Raw genomic sequence first — 18,385 nt, 5'->3', positions numbered from 1 at the left:
GCGGCCAATGCTGCAGCTATTATCTATAGTATTGCAGTTGTGTCAGTTCGTCCACTTGCTTTTGCAGTTGTTGTATTTCATCTGCAGAACCTTGTGAATTGAGCGGAACCTTCGCTTTTGCACAAATTGAATTCTGCGCTCGCCAAATGTCAAAAGTAGTCTGACACGTTAGACCCTAGGAGTGTCGGTAGTTTGCAAGTTTGAGTCTCTTCGTTCTGCAGTGAGTAACTCAACTATGGGGGAAGCCAACCGTGCATGGATTGCAAGACGAGATTTAATTGACAACAACTAGAACTCGGCGAGAGCGCGCTACTATCAGATAATTGTACACGCATGTGTGCACTGATTTTATACACAAGTAATACTAGTACTGTATAAACTGTATATGCTACACTTCTTCCCCGGGGCCCTGCGAGTACACCTAGCTGGCCAAATTGATGTGATATTTAATTTGATGTCCAATGTTCTTGCCAGATTACTCTAACTAGTAATAATGGCGTAAATTAATTAAGCTTCTGCAGCTGCATACCTCGATCTTAATTGCTAGTACTTGGATTTGTCATTGGCTCCCTTCTATCACAACACGCTTTGAAGACTTCGAAATGGCTTCGTAACGAAACTACCTTTCACAGCATGCTGTCGAAGATGAAAATGTTAAGCAAGACTTGCACAGACGACTTGTTGACTGACTCTAACGTACAAGCCATCACTGTAGCTATTTGTTCAGCCATGCATGACTTCTGAGAGGTCAGCAAATTCTTCTTTTGTCTTTTCCCGCGGTCACCTCAATTCTCCGGTTCTTGTCTTGTTTACTAACTAGTTGTACGGTATCCGTAGGCGCCTCGCATTCGTGAGTAACACGTCCAACGGAGTTTTCAGACCGTCTACTGAAACGCCGAGTTCTAGCTAGACAATAGAGCAGTGCTCATGGAAATCAATAAATTGTTTGCCTGATTAACTCAAGGCGCGCATGCGCTAAGGTTACGGTAGCACAGGCTGGCCAGCTCGATGACTCAATGACCACTCAGATGTGGGTGGGTTGATAGACAGATGTGGGTGGTATTAGCTACTCCACATAGGCTGTTAGTTACAGTAAATAATGAGTGAGAAAACAATTACAGTCTATAGTAGACTGGTGTAGAACTAATAAGCGAGAGAACAACTGGATAGCAGCCACGGGTTTTAACTTTAGCACTTTAGTGCTTCTTTATTGGATATAGTGTTGTATGTGCTAATCGTATTTAGTATACAGTTGACAACTTCATGAGTTTGTTGAACTATATAAGAACATTAAATTTTTAATTTTTAATTGTTGCTACAAAATTTAAAATATCTTTAATATCAATAAGCAGAAGAAAGGTAAACAAATATATAGACATATGACAGTCAGCACTTACTGTAAAATACACTCCATGAATCTAGTGACAGTATTGTGTTCTAGTAATAAGTCTGTACCTTATAACTCTAACGTTCTAATTATGTAGTACTGCAGCATCCGAACTACGTAGTCCAAGCAGATTTCTTTGGGTGCAATTTGTAAACGTTGATGCTCTTCTGGTCGCAGAGATTGAGTACTTCTCTTAGCTTCATCCACCTGTGAAAGATGCATCTGACTCAAACTGATATCCTGCAGCCCAATAGCTTGTTGTGCTTGCTGTGATCGAAACCCTTGCAGCAGCTTCAACTTTGATTTGCATGTAGAACATGTATAAGTTCTTTCTGCTATTAGTTTCAGTTATTCAATGTACGTTTCCAACTCTCTGATGCTTGTGAAGACTGAGCAACAGAAAAAGTTGTTTGAGCTATTTTGTTTCGATCCATTAGATCTTACAATCTCGCACTGACACTTAATTAAGCATTATTATTCTTGTCTTGGATGCGGTAGTATAGTTGGCTGTATCTTGATGTTTCTAGCGTTCTTTCGTGATTTGTGATATGCTTCCCAAACACGCGGATAATTTCTGGAGGCGATTTACAATGTCGGTATGTTTTTGAATTTTTACGATGCAAATGACACTACAATTACAGTTTGTTTTTAAGAGCAGCTCTACATGCAGTAAGTCGATTATTATTGGCAAGTATGATGTATCTGTGGTCTGTAGCTATTGACCGAAGTGTTCTTCTTCTGTAGTATAAAGTGTATGTTAACTATTGGAAAAATGCAAGCAGCATACTACAACAGATGAGAATAACTAATGCTTCAGGTCAACGCAGCAGCATTAATAGTGTACGTAGCTGCATGTACTTAGTCATAGTAATGGATCAACTTTTACAACAATATTTCTGATTATTGTTTGAACTGATGGATCGAGTGAATGGAACGAGCAGTTGCTGTTGAGATGTCCTCTGAGTTGGCTGATGTCTATGTACTTGCTTTTTTAAAGCAGAAAAATTATCAGTAGATACAAAGACAGGAAGTTGTCAAGCAACAGAAGAAAGAAAGACATTTGGAAAGACTTAGTAAACTTAGTTGCAGCAAGCCCTAGTTCAAGAAATTCAAGTGAGATATAATCTGGTGGCTCTGTAGGATGAAGAAGCTAGACTATAACTGCACATAGCTGGATGAAAAGATTGCAGAAGCATTGGAAACCCGAGGGACTACAACTTTTCACTCACCCAATCAGGTGAAGTGTTGACTGCAGAACCAAGTAATCACGACCTATATTGCCAGTACAAGGATGGTAATATTGATGTTTGAATTACTAATTTATTCTGTATCTAGACTTGTGTGATCAGTAGCTATAACATTTATATTTACATTTTGTGATGCACCGAAAACATCCGATTGACCATTACTGAGCCGCGGCTAATGCTGCAACTATTATTTAAAGTATTACAGTTGTGTTAGTTCGTCCACTTGCTTTTGCAGCTGTTGTATTTCTTTTGCAGAACCTTGTGAATTAAACGAAACCTTCGCTGTTGCACAAATTGAATTCTGCGCTCGCCAAATGTCAAAGTAGTCGGGCTCGTTAGACCCTAGGAGTGTCGGTAGTTTGCAAGTTTGTGTCTCTTCGTTCTGCAGTGAGTAACTCAACTATGGGGAAGCCAACCGTGCATGGTTTGCAAGACGAGGCGTAATTAACAACAACTAGAACTCGGCGCTACTATCAGATAATTGTACACTCATGTGCTCACTGATTTTTATACACAAGTAATACTGTATAAACTGTATATGCTACACTTCCTTCCCGGGGCCCTGCGAGTACATCTAGCTGGCCAAATTGATGTGATATTTAATCTGATGTTCAATGTTCTTGCCAGATTACTCTAGCTAGTAATAATGCGTAATTAAGCTCCTCCGGCTGCATACCTCGATCTTAATTATTTGCTAGTAATGGGATTTGTTTTTGACTTCCTTCTATCGCAACACGCGCTTTTTGAAGGCTTTCGAAATGGCTTCGTAACAAAACTACCTTTCACAGCATGCTGTCGAAGATGAAAATGCTAGGCAAGACTTGCACAGACCACTTGTTGACTGACTGTAACGTACAAGACATCTACACTGTAGGTATATATTTGTTTAGCCATGCATGACTTCTGAGACGTCAGCAAATTCTTCTTTTGTCTTTTTCCGCGGTCACCTCAATTCTCCGGTTTTTGTCTTGTTTATTAATTAATTAATTAGAGTATAATGCTTTAATTAAGTAGCAAAAGCTCATATTGCTAATAGATTCATTGATAAGTTAACTCAACCTCTAATTCTGAATTGGTTTAAAAAACTGTAGTAATGATCGCAGCAGAACCTATATATAGCTTGCACTTGGTGGGCATAGAGCAAAGATGACGATCAATAAACCAAAGAAACAAAGTCGTTGGGCTCAGCCGCTGGAACCAATTGTCAGGTGTTGTACAATGCTTCGGATTGTATATAGACCACATAATTAGCAATCGAATCCTCTTATTATTATACATTGAGTGAAATTACTAGCCAAATTTACTGATGCTCCAATAGCCGTAGCATACGTGTGATACTGTATTACTGATGCTTATCACCCAGGGCTGCAACTTCTCTGGATTTCAACTTGCACTGCTGGCCGATCTGCATGAGTCCTCAAGTGAAAATCCAGACTTCAAGGCTCTAGAGAACACAACATTGCATCCACATTTTTCAGAGTAGAGAATAGTAGTGATTCTGGAGATAGAAAATCAAGGCAACAACTAACTCGCTATACAAGTATATTCACATAGTGACAACTGTTTAGCCATAGCCGTAGGCGCAATTTTATTTGTATTGTGTGAGATCTATTGGTTGGTCTCTGGAGGTGAGGTCATGACCCTGTATGTACACCTCCCTTAGATTCGCCCTTGTAACTTCAGTAAATTGTGACAGATGTTTAGCTAGAGACTTTTGTACTGTATAGTGGAAAAACGAAGAGCTCCAATAATGACATCCAGATTTGCCCCTCAAATTGGATGCCATTAATTTCCACGCCTCTGAGTTACTGTTTCCACATTCCACTCGGTGTCTTGCGCAACTTGTTTAGTATCCATGCTCAAAATGTCACATGATCATTACATTAGTTCTATTTTGGTATGTCGGTCCGATTTCATGTCCAAATATCCAAGCATTAAAGAATTTGCGTATTCGGTCTGGATTTGTTTTAATGAAATAAGTTTTATCTTTCCATGTTAATAAAGGTTAACAAAACAGAGTAACAGATGGATAGAGCATATTTACTGCAACACAGTGTGCGGATTGTTTGACAACAAAAGCAATTGAACATTTCCCTGATTTTACATATTACCATGATATAATCACATGGCAAACAACATGAGAAAATATAGTGTAGTGTTCCTCACATTTCAATTATGTCAAAAATCTACCTCTCTATGCAGCAATTAGACATTAATCAAGCAGTAATTAAAAATTAAAATTTTTTAAAATTAAATCTAAGACGTCAAGTCACAAAACAATTATCAAATTTTAATGAATGTTTTATACACTTTAGACACAGGCCAACAAAAATCTAAGGAAGTCTCACATCACTGATGACAGATATGACATCTTCACAAATGAATTTGTTATTATCACATGCTTAGATGATCTTGTAAGAATAATATTGCCTTTAAATATTCTTTATTTCTCGTTTTATATTTTTATAATTATTATTTATTTTTGTTAGTATTATTTGTTTTTGCTAATATTATTTATTTTTGTTAGTATTATTTTTGAAAGATTGTGAGCAGTACTTAAAGCTTATTTCTACGTTCCAAAGCCAAACCTGTATTATTGTTGTGTTGTACAAATTAGTAGGTTGCAGAATCAATGAATTATGTAGATGAGTAAATAATAGAGCTAGAGAATGTGAATGATGTGAGTGTGTGACATTGACAGGTAAAGGAAGAAATGGGACAGAGTCCATGGTTTGTGAGCTTGAAAATATGAGCGATGCAACAACAATGATAAACTAATTAAAAGCAGAGACGTAAATGCACAATATCCAAACACCAACGCAAACACCAACACAAACATTGCTTTCATTGTTCAACAAATCTATTTAACTTTACAAACATTCATATCTAATCAGCTAACTTAATCAATTTCAAATTTCCAAGATAGTTCATGTCTGTGTGAGCAGCAACTGTATTCCTCATTATGCTTCAATTCATCAATTAACTCCAGCAGGTCTGTTGTAGATACAAATTTTTCCCTTGACTTATTAATTTCATCACGACTGATCATGTTGCATAAACGATGACAAACAGATGAAAATTGTGAATATGAGTCGTATAACTTGATGAGAAGACAGATTAGTTGGTGCAGATCTTCCTCATATGACTTAGCATGTTGACATATCTTATTATGCAGGAGACAAGATGCTGCTGGATCTAACAGTTTGGCAGTCAGTCGAGATGTGATAAATATAGTGGTAGGGCTGATGTAGCCATGAATGATTCCCACTTGATGATGCAAACAGTCAACTGCACAAACAATGCCATAAGAAATATCAACTCTCTCTCGCATATTGATTTCATCATTCACGTCTGAATCAGCAAGCACATCAGACAAAGACGTTACAACTTTCTCCATCACCAACATGTCACTACACGTAGACACAGTCACACCATATGTCACAGCTACATTGGGATGGTTGAACATAGAGAAAATAGCAGATGAACTGCAGACACCATTGGAAGGAATAGATAGAAATGTAAATAAGCTTCTATCACTAAACACTAACAAACAATTACATAAAATATTGAGTAAACTGATAGAAACACACTACTTGAAGTTTGAATAGATAAATGAGTACTACTAGAGTGAGACTGAGAGCTGCTGGCGAGTGATATCAAATCTGTATGCTTTTGAGCACTTATGTCTTCTTGAGTGTGAACTTCCTGGTGTCTTCTATCTACTGCTGCAACATCAAAGACTTCTCCACGACGTTCACAATGGTATTTCTTTTCTTTACGATGAGGTCTTTGATATGGCCTTTTCCCTGTGTGTATTCTCATATGTACGTTTAGATTGCCAGGCTGAGTAAACTTCTTTCCACACTTACTGCATTGATATGGCTTTTCTCCTGTGTGTACTCTCGCATGAAATTGTAGACTACTAGATCGATTAAATTTCTTTCCACACTCACTACATTCATATGGTGTTTCTTTTGTGTGCAATCTCATATGAACTCGTAGATGACCAGATTGAAAAAATTTCTTTCCACACTCACTGCATTCATATGGCCTTTCTCCTGTGTGCTTTCTCATATGAACTTGTAGAACACCAAATTGAGTATATTTCTTTCCACACTCACTGCATTCATATGGTCTTTCTCCAGTGTGCATTCTCATATGAACTTGCAGACTACCAGAGTGAGTAAATTTCTTTCCACACTCACTGCATTCATATGGTCTTTCTCCAGTGTGCAATCTCATATGAACTTGTAGAATACCAGATTGAGTAAACTTTTCCCCGCACTCCTTGCATTCATACGGCTTTTCTCCAGTGTGCTTTCTCAAATGAACTTGTAGAATACCAGATCGAGTAAATTTCTTTCCACACTCGCTGCATTCATATGGTCTTTCTCCTGTGTGTGTTCTCATATGAACTTGTAGACTACCAGATTGAGTAAAGTTCTTTCCACACTCACTGCATTTGTATCGCTTTTCTCCAGTGTGTAATAACATGTGTGTGACAAGAAACTTGAGCCACTAACGACAAACGATGCATTGATGTCGACTATCTTACGAAAAATCAACACGTAAAGTGAAAAACAATAATGCACGCGCAACGATTAGACGCCAACTAACTCAGTTTCTACTACTAGAACCTTCTTCTGTGCGATGGGGTCCCATAAAATTTTCACTGTCCCAAGATTGCACGGACAAAATTCAAGTCAACTCAGTATTGCTTTCGGTATAGTCTAGACGTCAACGTAGAATATCATAGCAAGTAATCTGGTGAATACATACGGGATATGCTAGAACTTGCAACGAGCGAAGAAAACCGCTGTACATAGGCTAAAAGCAGTCCACCATTGAGAAACCTCTTATGCTTCAACTAAAGCTATACACATAACCATTAATTGTCATAGGATTGAGCGAGAGATCAAGACATCTAGCAAGTAAGTAGCTTGGCACGCCGTAGCAAGCAAACTATCGTGTCTATGCACTGGTATGCGAAAAATAGTATACGAAGATGTCCTTAGTACACACAAAAAAGAATTATACTTACATTTAGTGACGAACACGAGTCCAGCAAAAACAGATATATGGCATAACGTGCGCTAAACCTACTGTAGGGCGTAGACTCGCGCAGCAATCACATACAGAAAATTAAAATTAATTTAACTCAGATTATACTAGGGTTCAGCGCCACTAAATTGGTAAACAGTGATTTGGTCAAATAATGACACATCACGCAGTGTTCCGGCTGTACACACACACACACACACACACACACACACACACACACACACACACACACACACACACACACACACACACACACACACACACACACACACACACACACACACACACACACACACACACACACACACACACACACACACACACACACACACACACACACACACACACACACACACATACACACACACACACACACACACACACACACACACACACACACACACACACACACACACACACACGTGTATACTCTCCAAAGGAACTAGAAAATGGAGGAAAGTGGTTAATTAAAAAAGATGTGAAATTTGTTCCAAAGCAAACGGATGGAACGAAGAGACACAAACTTGCAAACTGTCGAAACTCCTTGGGTCTATCGAGCCCGACTACTTTGACACTTGACGAGCGCAGAATTCAATTTGTGCAACAGCGAAGGTTCTGTTCAATTCACAAGGTTGTTCAGATGAAATACAACAACTGCAATAGCAAGTGGACGAACTGACACAAATACAATAGTTAACGTTGCAGCATTAGCCGCGGCCCAGTAAATGTCATAATAGCCGGGGTGCATCTGCAAAAAAGTGTATACAGTATACTCACTTCATGAGCAGGGGCGTCGGAAGGGCATCGGCCAAACGACCATGGCCGTACCACTTTTCAAATCAATGGACTTTTACCAGTCGTCTACTAGCGTTTAAACTATCGGTTTAGGGGTAGTATGAGTGATATGCATAGTATCACTGGATGTGGCTTTGCCTGTTCAGTCCAGCTGAGTTGAGTGTGAAAGCACTGCATGGTATCTCAGTCTATGGTTTTCACCTCACTGAGGTTGAGTGCAATAGCACTGCATGGAATCTCAGGTTGTGGCTTTGCATGGCTACTAGCTCAGCCCAGCTGAAGTTGAGTGCAAAAGCACTGCATGATATCTCAGTCTGTGGCTTGCCCACAGAGACTGAGTGCGAAAGCAATGCATGGAATCTCAGGTTGTGGCTTTCCGTGATTGTATTTATGTCTTTGGCTAGCCACTCCTAGGTATCATGTAGAGGTACATTTCGAGACGAGCATATATCATTCCACCAATACCTTTAACAACTGAATATTTTGCTTAGACATTGCTTTTGGATCATGCCCACACAGCCCAATCTTTTGAAATAGTATGGGGAGAACACCGAGTCATTGATGCACATAGGGCGAGTCCGATTGCAATTCCAGCAGTTCTAGGAAACCGTTGGTATTTGCGTTCGATTTAGTTCAGAAACTGTTCTAACTGGTTCTGACAGTTCCATCCAAGGAGCTGAAATTAAACGGACAAGCCTCCTGAAAACATAGTGTACCAGGAACTGCTGTCAACTAGATGCTCATCTTTTTATTCACTGAAAGCACGTGTCTCATCCAATTTTTTTGAGCCAGTATATATCCTGACCTCCACGTGGTCTGGTTCGGGTTACGCTGACAAAGGCATGTTGTAGTATAGTTGTTTTGTGCTGTGATTTGAACTTTTTTGCACAGGGATCGATAATAACCAATATACGTTAATGTTACAATGAAGACTTTGGAAATCTACAAAGATCTTTCTAAACTGTACGTGACCTGGCTACACCTCTTCTGTTTCTCCAACCATCAAACACACGCACTTCTAGATACTTTCTGCTACATGTATAATTTTTTCATTAAAAGGTATACTCAGTAACAAAACCATTTGCCTGATTCCAGAAACTTACTAACCATTAGTAATATTAATATTTAGTCTGGCCGTGCAAAGAACGGGATGGTGAGCTAGTCTCTATATAAAAGGAAACCTGTTGTGTGTGTGTGTGTGTGTGTGTGTGTGTGTGTGTGTGTGTGTGTGTGTGTGTGTGTGTGTGTGTGTGGCTTCGGTGTGGCTTCGTATGTAAATCAAGGTAAAAGGAAGAGCGAGTCTGAACACCGTCAAAATTGGCTCGCGCTCGCCAAATCCATACCAGTCGAAAGTGAAGCTGTCGTCGTCTTCCGTACTTCTCCCGCGACGACGCGATTTCCGGCCGATTGAACCCGCCTCTTCTCGCGCGCGAATATCTTCGTAACGGCGTATCGGATCTGCACCGAATATAAGCTGCCCGTTCCCGGCGTCGGATGGTACGCGCTGAGCGTGTCGTTTATTGCTGGCGAAGTGATGACGTTCAGCGGGCCCGGGACTGTCGAGAGCCAGCACGAGGTGATATACGGGAAACGGATTATCCGGGTGAGTACGTAACTGCACGTTGATGATGATGATGATGATGATGAAGGTTTATTTATCCACGGAATAACCTTCAACTACGTGACTTCCAGTTCTGCTGCTCGGGTATATTTCCAAACGGGATTCGTGTCGGATAAATGCCAAGTTTGATACACCTATTCCTCGCAACGACAGCAACGTCTTCGAAGTAACTCGGCGTCCAAGTCGAAATGGCTTCAACCAATCAATAATCCAATCAACCGTTGAACGGGATTTCAGAGGCGGATGCAGGAAAGAGTTTGGGGTGTCCCAATTTTGACATCAATTTAGAGAAACCGGGTCTCCGAACACAGTCACTGGACTTGTACTGTAGGTCACCTAAGTTTACACATTTCGTCAAACGCGTACGATGGCGCAAAAGAACAATGCTTCAATGCCCACACAAGGACACACACACAAACATAAACTACACTTCATCAGAGTCGACAATGTTTGCCAATTTTAGTCTTCTAGGGTGTCGTCTAGCAAACATATCTACAACATCTTATAGATCGATGTCTAATCCGTAATGAACATGCATCAGAGCTAATCCATTCATGCGGCTGACTGCTACTTGACACACAAGGAAGGGAGACTAATAGAGCCATCATAGCAAGACAGTCGACTCTACAATACACTACTGATGCAGCACGTACTCGCCCGCGAACTGGGTTTCTCCTCAGTCATCCGGGAGTTTATGTATAGAGACTCTGACATCGTTTGCGACATCGATTCCTCTGGGTAATGTCGCTTCTCATCGGCGAGTCTGTCAACATCAACGGAGAAACACCAATCATTGAATGCAACACTAGGCTATTAGCTAGACGTCAGAGGTAGCGGTAGGAGTCTACGTCTAGATAGACACGAGCTACTCATGCAGACAACGTAAAACGCACAATGGATTACCTAGAAAGTGATTCCAATAAAGTCGTTTGTACGTGTATCGCCTTTGTCCTCTTCATATCCGGGAGACGGGAACTTCATAACCTCGAATGAACCTCGCGATTCCGAACACGACGAAGACCTTAATCGACTGGGGGCAGGGTGTCCGGTGCACCATGGGACATCCTCTAGATCCGCCCCTGGATCATTTTTGGAAACGGGACACACTCCGTTACATGTTCTTTGTCTTCAACGGGATACTAGCTAGATAACAATCAATAGTCTCAGAACGGGATACCATTGACCGGGATAGAACTCTGAATGAAATTCTTCATGAGAATTCTGCCAGGCTGCTAATTCTTCAGAGATACACTCTAGGATAAATTAGAACGGGATACTCATGCAACAACATATAAATTTGCAAACATTGGAATACTCGATTCTTGCTAATGTCTCCGAACAGGATATAATTGAACGGGATTTATCTCTGAATGAGAATTCTGTCTGGCTGCTAATTTTTTAGAACGGAGTAAAAATGCATGTAAACTCATGCAACAACATAAATTTGCATACAACGTTAGACCAATTAACTTTACTAACCAATAGTAGTATTAATTAATAGATAATCTGCCCGTGCGGAGAATGGGTTATATCCGGGTCTTGAAAAAGCATCTAACGTTCGTTTGGCTAGTCTCGCGTAGCCAGACCGTTTCTCTACGCGAGACTCTCGTTTGGCGTGTAGGCGAATCGATTTCTTGCCACATTTGATACACGTGTTCTTCGCAACGCCAGCAACGTCTTCGAAGTGACGACGCCCAACGGGACGGTCGAAATGGCGAGAGTCAAACAAGTCGTGACTTCGAACAGATCTATCTACGAGAACGGATTGCCTTTACGTAGTTGCACGTGACTTTGTTGCCGCTGCATATTTTCCAAATTGGATTCGCGTCGAAGGTTCGAGACATCTGTTCTCCATGACGTCTTCGAAGTAACGCGGTGTCTAACGAGACTGTCGAAATGGCTTCAACGGGATATCATTAACTAATTAAAATTAATTAGTCCGATCAACAACATTTTTGGAAAAAACAGGACCCTCGGTTGACTGTCTTTGTCTTCAAGGGGATATTAAACAACCAATAATCCAATCAATGGGATTCTAGAGACGGACACTCATCAATGTAAACACTTCATGATAATTTGCTAAAGACGGACACTCATCTATGTAAACACTTTATGATAATTTGCAATGGGTTACTCGATTATTGCTAATTTCTCAGAACGCGATATCATTGAACGGGATATACGGAATCTAATCTCAGTTTCTTCATGAGAATTCTGTCGGGCCGCTAGCTAATTGTTCAGAACGGAATAAAAATGCAATGAAATTCTGTCTGTGGCTGCCAATTCTGTGAATGAGATGTGCTTCGTGAATGCCTACAACAATAAATTTATTTACTAGCTAGCTAGCAGCCTAGATAATAATCTAGTTCGCCCGTGCGGAGAACGGGATGGTGGGTTAGTGCCTAGGGCCTTATAACCTGTTTACACAAGCACGCGTAGCGAGCCGAGCCGAGCCGAGCCGAGCCGAGCCGCGCCAGCCCCTGCCAGCCCAGTATTCCGGTCCGCGTTTACACGACACGCTGTACACATGCACGTAGCCAATGAGTGTCGCTAACGTGCGTTAGTTACTTAAGCTTGACATAGCTCGAGTTAGCAATGGACAGAAACCAACCTGCTCGCGTTTTTCTCTAGGGCTATAGATCGAGAATGCCTAGGATCTAGACGAGACCTCGTAGGTTTATCGCTAGGCGACTGCTGTTGCGCGCATGCAGCAACTGAGTTCAAAGCTAGACTTCTTCGTCATCTTGGTCGCTCCATATTTGGATAAGACACAGAGTCTCTGTCTCGCTCGACGCTAGTTGTACCATTTTCGCGCGGTAGTATGACGCGGCGGAAAGAGTCTGGCTACGCGAGACTATCAAATGAGCATGCGCGGCTCGTTTTCCAGCATGCTATGCGTTAACACGATTAGTCTCGCGCAGCCAGCCCCTCCTCCTTTTTGACGCCAACGGAAGTCAAAAAGGGGGAGGAGCTGGCTGCGCGAGACTATAACACGATGTCCTTGATCCGAGCTACCCCGGGCTGGCGCGCGCTGGCCCGGCTAGAAAGACCGAGCCGAGCTGGCACGGTTCGGCACGGCTCGACACGGCTCGGCCCGCGTTTACACGTACCATAGAAACCGAGACAGCACAGGATGGCCCTCTTACAAGTACTCATGTAAACGGGGTAATAGATAGTGACGCCGCGGCATAGTCTCGCGTAGCCAGACCTTTATCCCGCCCTTATGCCGCGCTAAGTAAGGGTCTGGCTACGCGAGACTACCGCCCCACCTCATGAGACGATTTTTTGCGCACGTACGTCGTGTCTGTCTTTCTCTACTTCCGACTCGTCTTCGCCACCAACTGTAAGTATAATCCTTTTTCGTATACGTAACATGTTCGTACACGGTTTTCGCTTAACAGTGCATGGACGCAATTGTTTGCGTGTCTATTTGCGCGTTACGTCTTTTCAGTTTTGGTCTCTCCCGCGATCATATGAGCTTCAGTTGAAGCATTGAAGCGTTTGCAACGGTGGACTGCTTACAGCGGTTTGTTCGCTCGTCGCAAGTTCTATATCCCGTATGTAATTATTTATTTGCGGTGATCCTGCGTTTGCGTTTAGAATCTAAATACCTAAATGGGCTTGAATTTTGTTTCTGCAGTCTTGAGACAGTGAAAATTTTAGAGGACTCCATCGCACAGGCTAAGATTCTAACTGTAGTAGAAACTGAGTTTACTAAGTAACGACTAATAGTTGAACAGTATTGTTTTTAACTTCCGTGTTGATTTTTCGTAAGATAGTGACACTAAGGCATCTTTTTTCAGTTTGCTCGATCAGTTTGTGATCGACATTTGGAATCCCTACCTCCCACACATCTGAGTGGAGGAAGTTTACTTGTAAGATTTAACTAACTGCAATAGATTTATTGGACTTTCATGTCGAATCTCAAATCACGCATGATATTACACACTGGAGAAAGGCAATATGAATGCAGTGAGTGTGGAAAGAAGTTTACTCACTCTGGTAATCTACATGTTCATTTGAGAATGCACACTGGTGAAAGACCATATGAATGCAGTGAGTGTGGAAAGAAATTTACTCGATCTTTTAATCTGCAAGGTCATATGAGAATGCACACAGGGGAAAGGCCATATGAATGCAGTGAATGTGGAAAGAAGTTTACTCGATCTGGTCATCTAAGAGTTCATATGAGAATGCACACTGGAGAAAGGCCATATGAATGCAATGAATGTGGAAAGAAGTTTACTCGGTCTCATCATCTAGAAGCTCATATGAGAATACACACTGGAGAAAGGCCATATGAATGCAAGGAGTGTGGTGAAAAGTTTACTAAATTGTATAATTTAGAAGTTCATATGAGACTGCACACAGGAGAAAGGCCATATGAATGCAGTGAGTGTGGAAAGAAATTTGCTCGATCTGATTATCTAAAAGTTCATATGAGAATGCACACAGGAGAAAGGTCATATCAAAGATCTCACCAAAAAGAAAAGAAATACCAACGCAAGTCTCAATTCCATTGTAATAATACTTATTTATCTGTTCAAACTTCTTCAAGTAATGTGTTTTTATCAGTTTGCTCGACAGTTTATGTAATTTTGTTGTTAGTGTTTAGTGATAGAAGCTTACTTACATTTCTATCCATTCCTTCCAGTGGTGTCTGCAGTTCATCTGCTGGTTTCTCTATGTTCCACCATCCCAATATAGCTGTGACATATGGTGTGACTGTGTCTACGTGTAGTGGCATGTTGGTGATGGAGAAAGTTGTAACGTCTTTGTCTGATGTGCTTGCTGATTCAGACGTGAATAATGAGATGAATGTACGTGATAGAGTTGATATTTCTTATGGCATTGTTTGTGCAGTTGACTATTTGCATCATCAAGTGGGAATCATTCATGGCTACATAAGCCCTACCACTATATTTATCACATCTCGACTGACCACCAAACTGTTAGATCCAGCAGCATCTTGTCTCCTACATAATAAGATATGTCAACGTGCTAAGTCATATGAAGAAGACCTGCATCAACTAATCTGTCTCCTCGTCAAGTTATATGACTCATGTTCACAATTTTTAGCTATTTGTCATCGTTTATGCAACATGATCAGTTGTGACGAGATTAGTAAATCAAGGGAAAAATTTGTGTCTACGACGGACCTGCTTGAGTTAATTGATGAATTGAGACAGAATGAGGAATACAGTTGCAGCTCACACAGATGTGAACTATCTTGGAAAATTGAGCATGTTGTCTGATTAGATATGAATGTTAACTGGTTGTGTTTGCAGTGTTTGTGTATATACAATACAAACCGTCGTTATCCGGATATTGATGGAATATATTGTGTATTCTAGGTTCCTGCTTAAATTTGTTAAACTCCGTTGTTGTTGCATCACGCATGAAAGAAAGCATGTACATGTTTTCAAGCACACAAACCACAGCGGCTGAGCCTCTACTTTGACTCTGCTATTTATTTATTTATTTACTTATGTCATACATCTATTCACACATCATTCACATTCTCTAACACATCTGCATATTGCATTTATTCCGCAACCTATGAATTTTTACAACAACACTAAATACAGGTTTGGTTTCGTAACGTGATAGAAATAACTACCACAGTGCACTCACAATCTTCTAAAATTAAACTGATATAAGCTAAAAATAATTATAAAAATTATAAAAATACAATTAAAATGTGAAAAAATATAAATACAAACAATAACCATAAAAATATATAAAAATAAAAAAGATATAAAATGCAAAATGCAAAATATATACGTATAGCAAGTAACAATACTGTACGTCTAATCACAATCATCAAAGCATAGTAATACTTCTGTGATAACATCTGGTCATAACTAGTGTAAAACTCTCTTAGATTTTGTGTGCATGTGCATGTCTACGGTGTATAAGAAATTCATTACTTTTCATAATTATTTTCTAATTTGATGTCTTAAATTCAATTTTAAATTTTGAAATTTTATATTACTGCCTCATCAATATCTAATCGTTGCGTAGGGAAATAGATTTCCCTAATAATTTTTTGACATCGTGAGATGTGAGAAACATTACACTTTATTCTTTCAATTGGTTTATATTATGTAGGGAAATGAGGAATTAACGCGCGTTATGCTGGACCACTGCTGCCTAGACGCGTTCTCTGTATACACATTTCGATGGTGCTATTTTTGTCCACGACGTTGTTCTAGCTAGCAAAAATTCCAATCATGTAGTACAATGCGCGTGGGAAGATTCTCAGACGTAAGCGTAATTTCCGAAACCCGGCAAGTGCAAGGCGGTGACAGGCTCGTCAGCTTCAGCAATTCTGGAGGAAAACCGAGAAAGTCATCTTTATCCGCTCTATGTAGTAACTACTACTCTTTCGAGTAGAGTCTAGTAGGACCATGCGGTGCAGACAGCTCTAGTCTAGATAGATACCATACTCGCTGCTGAGCGTTCCCCGAGCAAAACTGTCGTTACCATGGCAACGAAAAAACTTGGCTTCAGACAACTGTCCTCTAGCTCTAGAAAGTTCTAAAATCTTTTTTATGGTTTTAAATGGTACTGTTCGTTGATCTCAGGAAATTGGTTACTGCAAAAAATACAATGAATGTCAAGAAATTTGTCAAAAATTCACCACACTATCTCGTAACGCCACACCCATATGTGGGCTCACAAGCGAATTACAACTGTAGCCCTGCCTCTAGTCGACAGTGTCTGCTCGTTTTAGCCGATCTTACAAATAGAAATGATCGGAATAATTGATAAATATTGAATCAGTACTGTAATTTACACATACACACACACACACACACACACACACACACACACACACACACACAAACACACACACACACACACACACACACACACACACACACACACACACACACACACACACACACACACACACACACACAACCCTTTTGAGACCGGAAGTTTATGCACCGAGATTTCTTCCGAGGTATTTGAGCATGTGGAGACACATATTGTCTAGAACATTGTATAAAACTACTGTCTGTTCACCATAAGCGTGAACTTTGAAATTCATCAATATCTCTGCTGTTTAGTGGACTTTCGCGATGATCTCGGTATCATTAGAAACCGCTAGGTCTGGCATTTCTGTTTATCAAATTATCTAAGCCCTTTCTACAAACGAAACGGAAGGATAGTATTTGTGCATATCAAACACAAACGGGTGGAGCAATGGCTACTATCCAATTATCTTGTAAGACCAACGGATCAGCAACTGGAACCATTTAAGATAATTGGTATAACATGGTCCAACTGGGGCAGCTCTTAGTGCTCTAATGTGCACACCTAGTGTGACCTCTACTTCATTACTCACTTCCGAGTTCACGCTTATGGCGAACAGACAGTAGTAATGTACAATTAGCAGCGCTTGGTAAGGTAATTGTGTTTCAAAGTTTCAGTTTTGAATCTGTTATCAGTAATTACTAATTAATTAAGTTAACAGATTTGTTTAATTTTTTGTTTTGTGACGTCAAATTGCCTGTACCTTTAGTGCCCTTACAGTATATCCCTATAGGAAACTCTGGATCTGCCGCTGTAATGAATGGATAAATGAATGAACGATATATTTCTGTCGCACCTAAAATGGTACAGTTGTCTCTTGTGGCAAACATTAAAACAACTAAGACATAAGACGTACAGCTAACAGACTACAAAATATACCAGCTACAACAGACAGCACAAACTACAATATATCTACATCATTCCTACATGCAATTTTCTATCTACAGCTAATATAAATAGACCTCTCACCAGATAATTAACCGACTGTTCTGCTCTACGTAAATATTTAAGCCTCATGTCCTTAGCTCTTGTCATCCCTTCTTTGAAATCATCCTTCAGCCTATCATGAATGGATTCATATTTCCTCATCCCAAGTCGGCGTCAGACGCCCTTTCGAAATGCTTGACTAACCATGTATGATACATCAGATTTATCATAATCTCAAAGATGAGAACCAAAATGCCAGTACCGGAAAAAAGTTTCATGTCCACACTTTTTAACCATACTTTGTCAGATCTACATACACCACCGATTTGTCCCAGAACCGCATTCACCTCTCCAAAGAATTTTCTAATTCTGACCTCCACAATATGTCGAGGTTGTAGAAATGAATCCATACTCACGCCTAAATGCGATATGTTTGATTTGAATGGAAGAATGCACCCATCAAGTGTCAACTGGGGATCAAAAATGAGATCCTCCAATTCCTGACGAACAAAGCTACAAAGCTCT

The 18,385-nt window shown here is 40.4% G+C and overlaps 2 protein-coding genes across 6 annotated transcripts; one reads left to right on the top strand and one right to left on the bottom strand.

Moving 5' to 3' along the window:
• Positions 1-5,493: 5,493 nt before the first annotated feature.
• On the bottom strand, positions 5,494-7,688 carry LOC134180323 (zinc finger protein ZFP2-like). Its single transcript, XM_062647459.1, has 3 exons — positions 7,676-7,688; positions 6,225-7,152; positions 5,494-6,177 (listed from the first exon to the last, which is right to left on the bottom strand). The coding sequence occupies exons 2-3, from the start codon at positions 7,126-7,128 to the stop codon at positions 5,534-5,536; spliced, it is 1,548 nt and encodes a 515-aa protein (XP_062503443.1). The 5' UTR covers positions 7,129-7,152; positions 7,676-7,688; the 3' UTR covers positions 5,494-5,533.
• A 5,696-nt stretch (positions 7,689-13,384) lies between these two features.
• Positions 13,385-15,459, top strand: LOC134180332 (zinc finger protein ZFP2-like). Of its 5 annotated transcripts, none has more exons than XM_062647499.1 (3): positions 13,385-13,454; positions 13,915-14,668; positions 14,720-15,459. In XM_062647499.1, exons 2-3 carry the CDS (start codon positions 14,026-14,028, stop codon positions 15,364-15,366), a joined length of 1,290 nt encoding a protein of 429 aa, XP_062503483.1. In that variant the 5' UTR covers positions 13,385-13,454; positions 13,915-14,025; the 3' UTR covers positions 15,367-15,459. The 5 variants fall into 5 exon arrangements, with proteins under 5 accessions (XP_062503483.1, XP_062503460.1, XP_062503468.1 ...); XM_062647476.1 differs by having other exon boundaries at positions 13,400-13,454; positions 13,563-14,668; XM_062647484.1 differs by having other exon boundaries at positions 13,403-13,668; positions 13,752-14,668.
• The last annotated feature ends 2,926 nt before the right edge of the window (positions 15,460-18,385 follow it).

This window comes from Corticium candelabrum, chromosome 1, assembly GCF_963422355.1.
Source record: "Corticium candelabrum chromosome 1, ooCorCand1.1, whole genome shotgun sequence".
NCBI classification, from domain to species: domain Eukaryota; kingdom Metazoa; phylum Porifera; class Homoscleromorpha; order Homosclerophorida; family Plakinidae; genus Corticium; species Corticium candelabrum.
This window is presented reverse-complemented; position numbering and strand designations above follow the sequence as displayed.

Bases quoted from the DNA above. Each gene is read 5' to 3' on its own strand.
- LOC134180323 (XM_062647459.1), bottom strand. From the start codon at position 7,128: ATGTTATTACACACTGGAGAAAAGCGATACAAATGCAGTGAGTGTGGA. The intron at 6,178-6,224 runs GTGTGTTTCTAT...ATTGTTTGTTAG, and splicing joins ATCTATTCAAACTTCAAGTA to TGTTTAGTGATAGAAGCTTA.
- LOC134180332 (XM_062647499.1), top strand. From the start codon at position 14,026: ATGTCGAATCTCAAATCACGCATGATATTACACACTGGAGAAAGGCAA. The intron at 14,669-14,719 runs GTAATGTGTTTT...TTTTGTTGTTAG, and splicing joins ATCTGTTCAAACTTCTTCAA to TGTTTAGTGATAGAAGCTTA.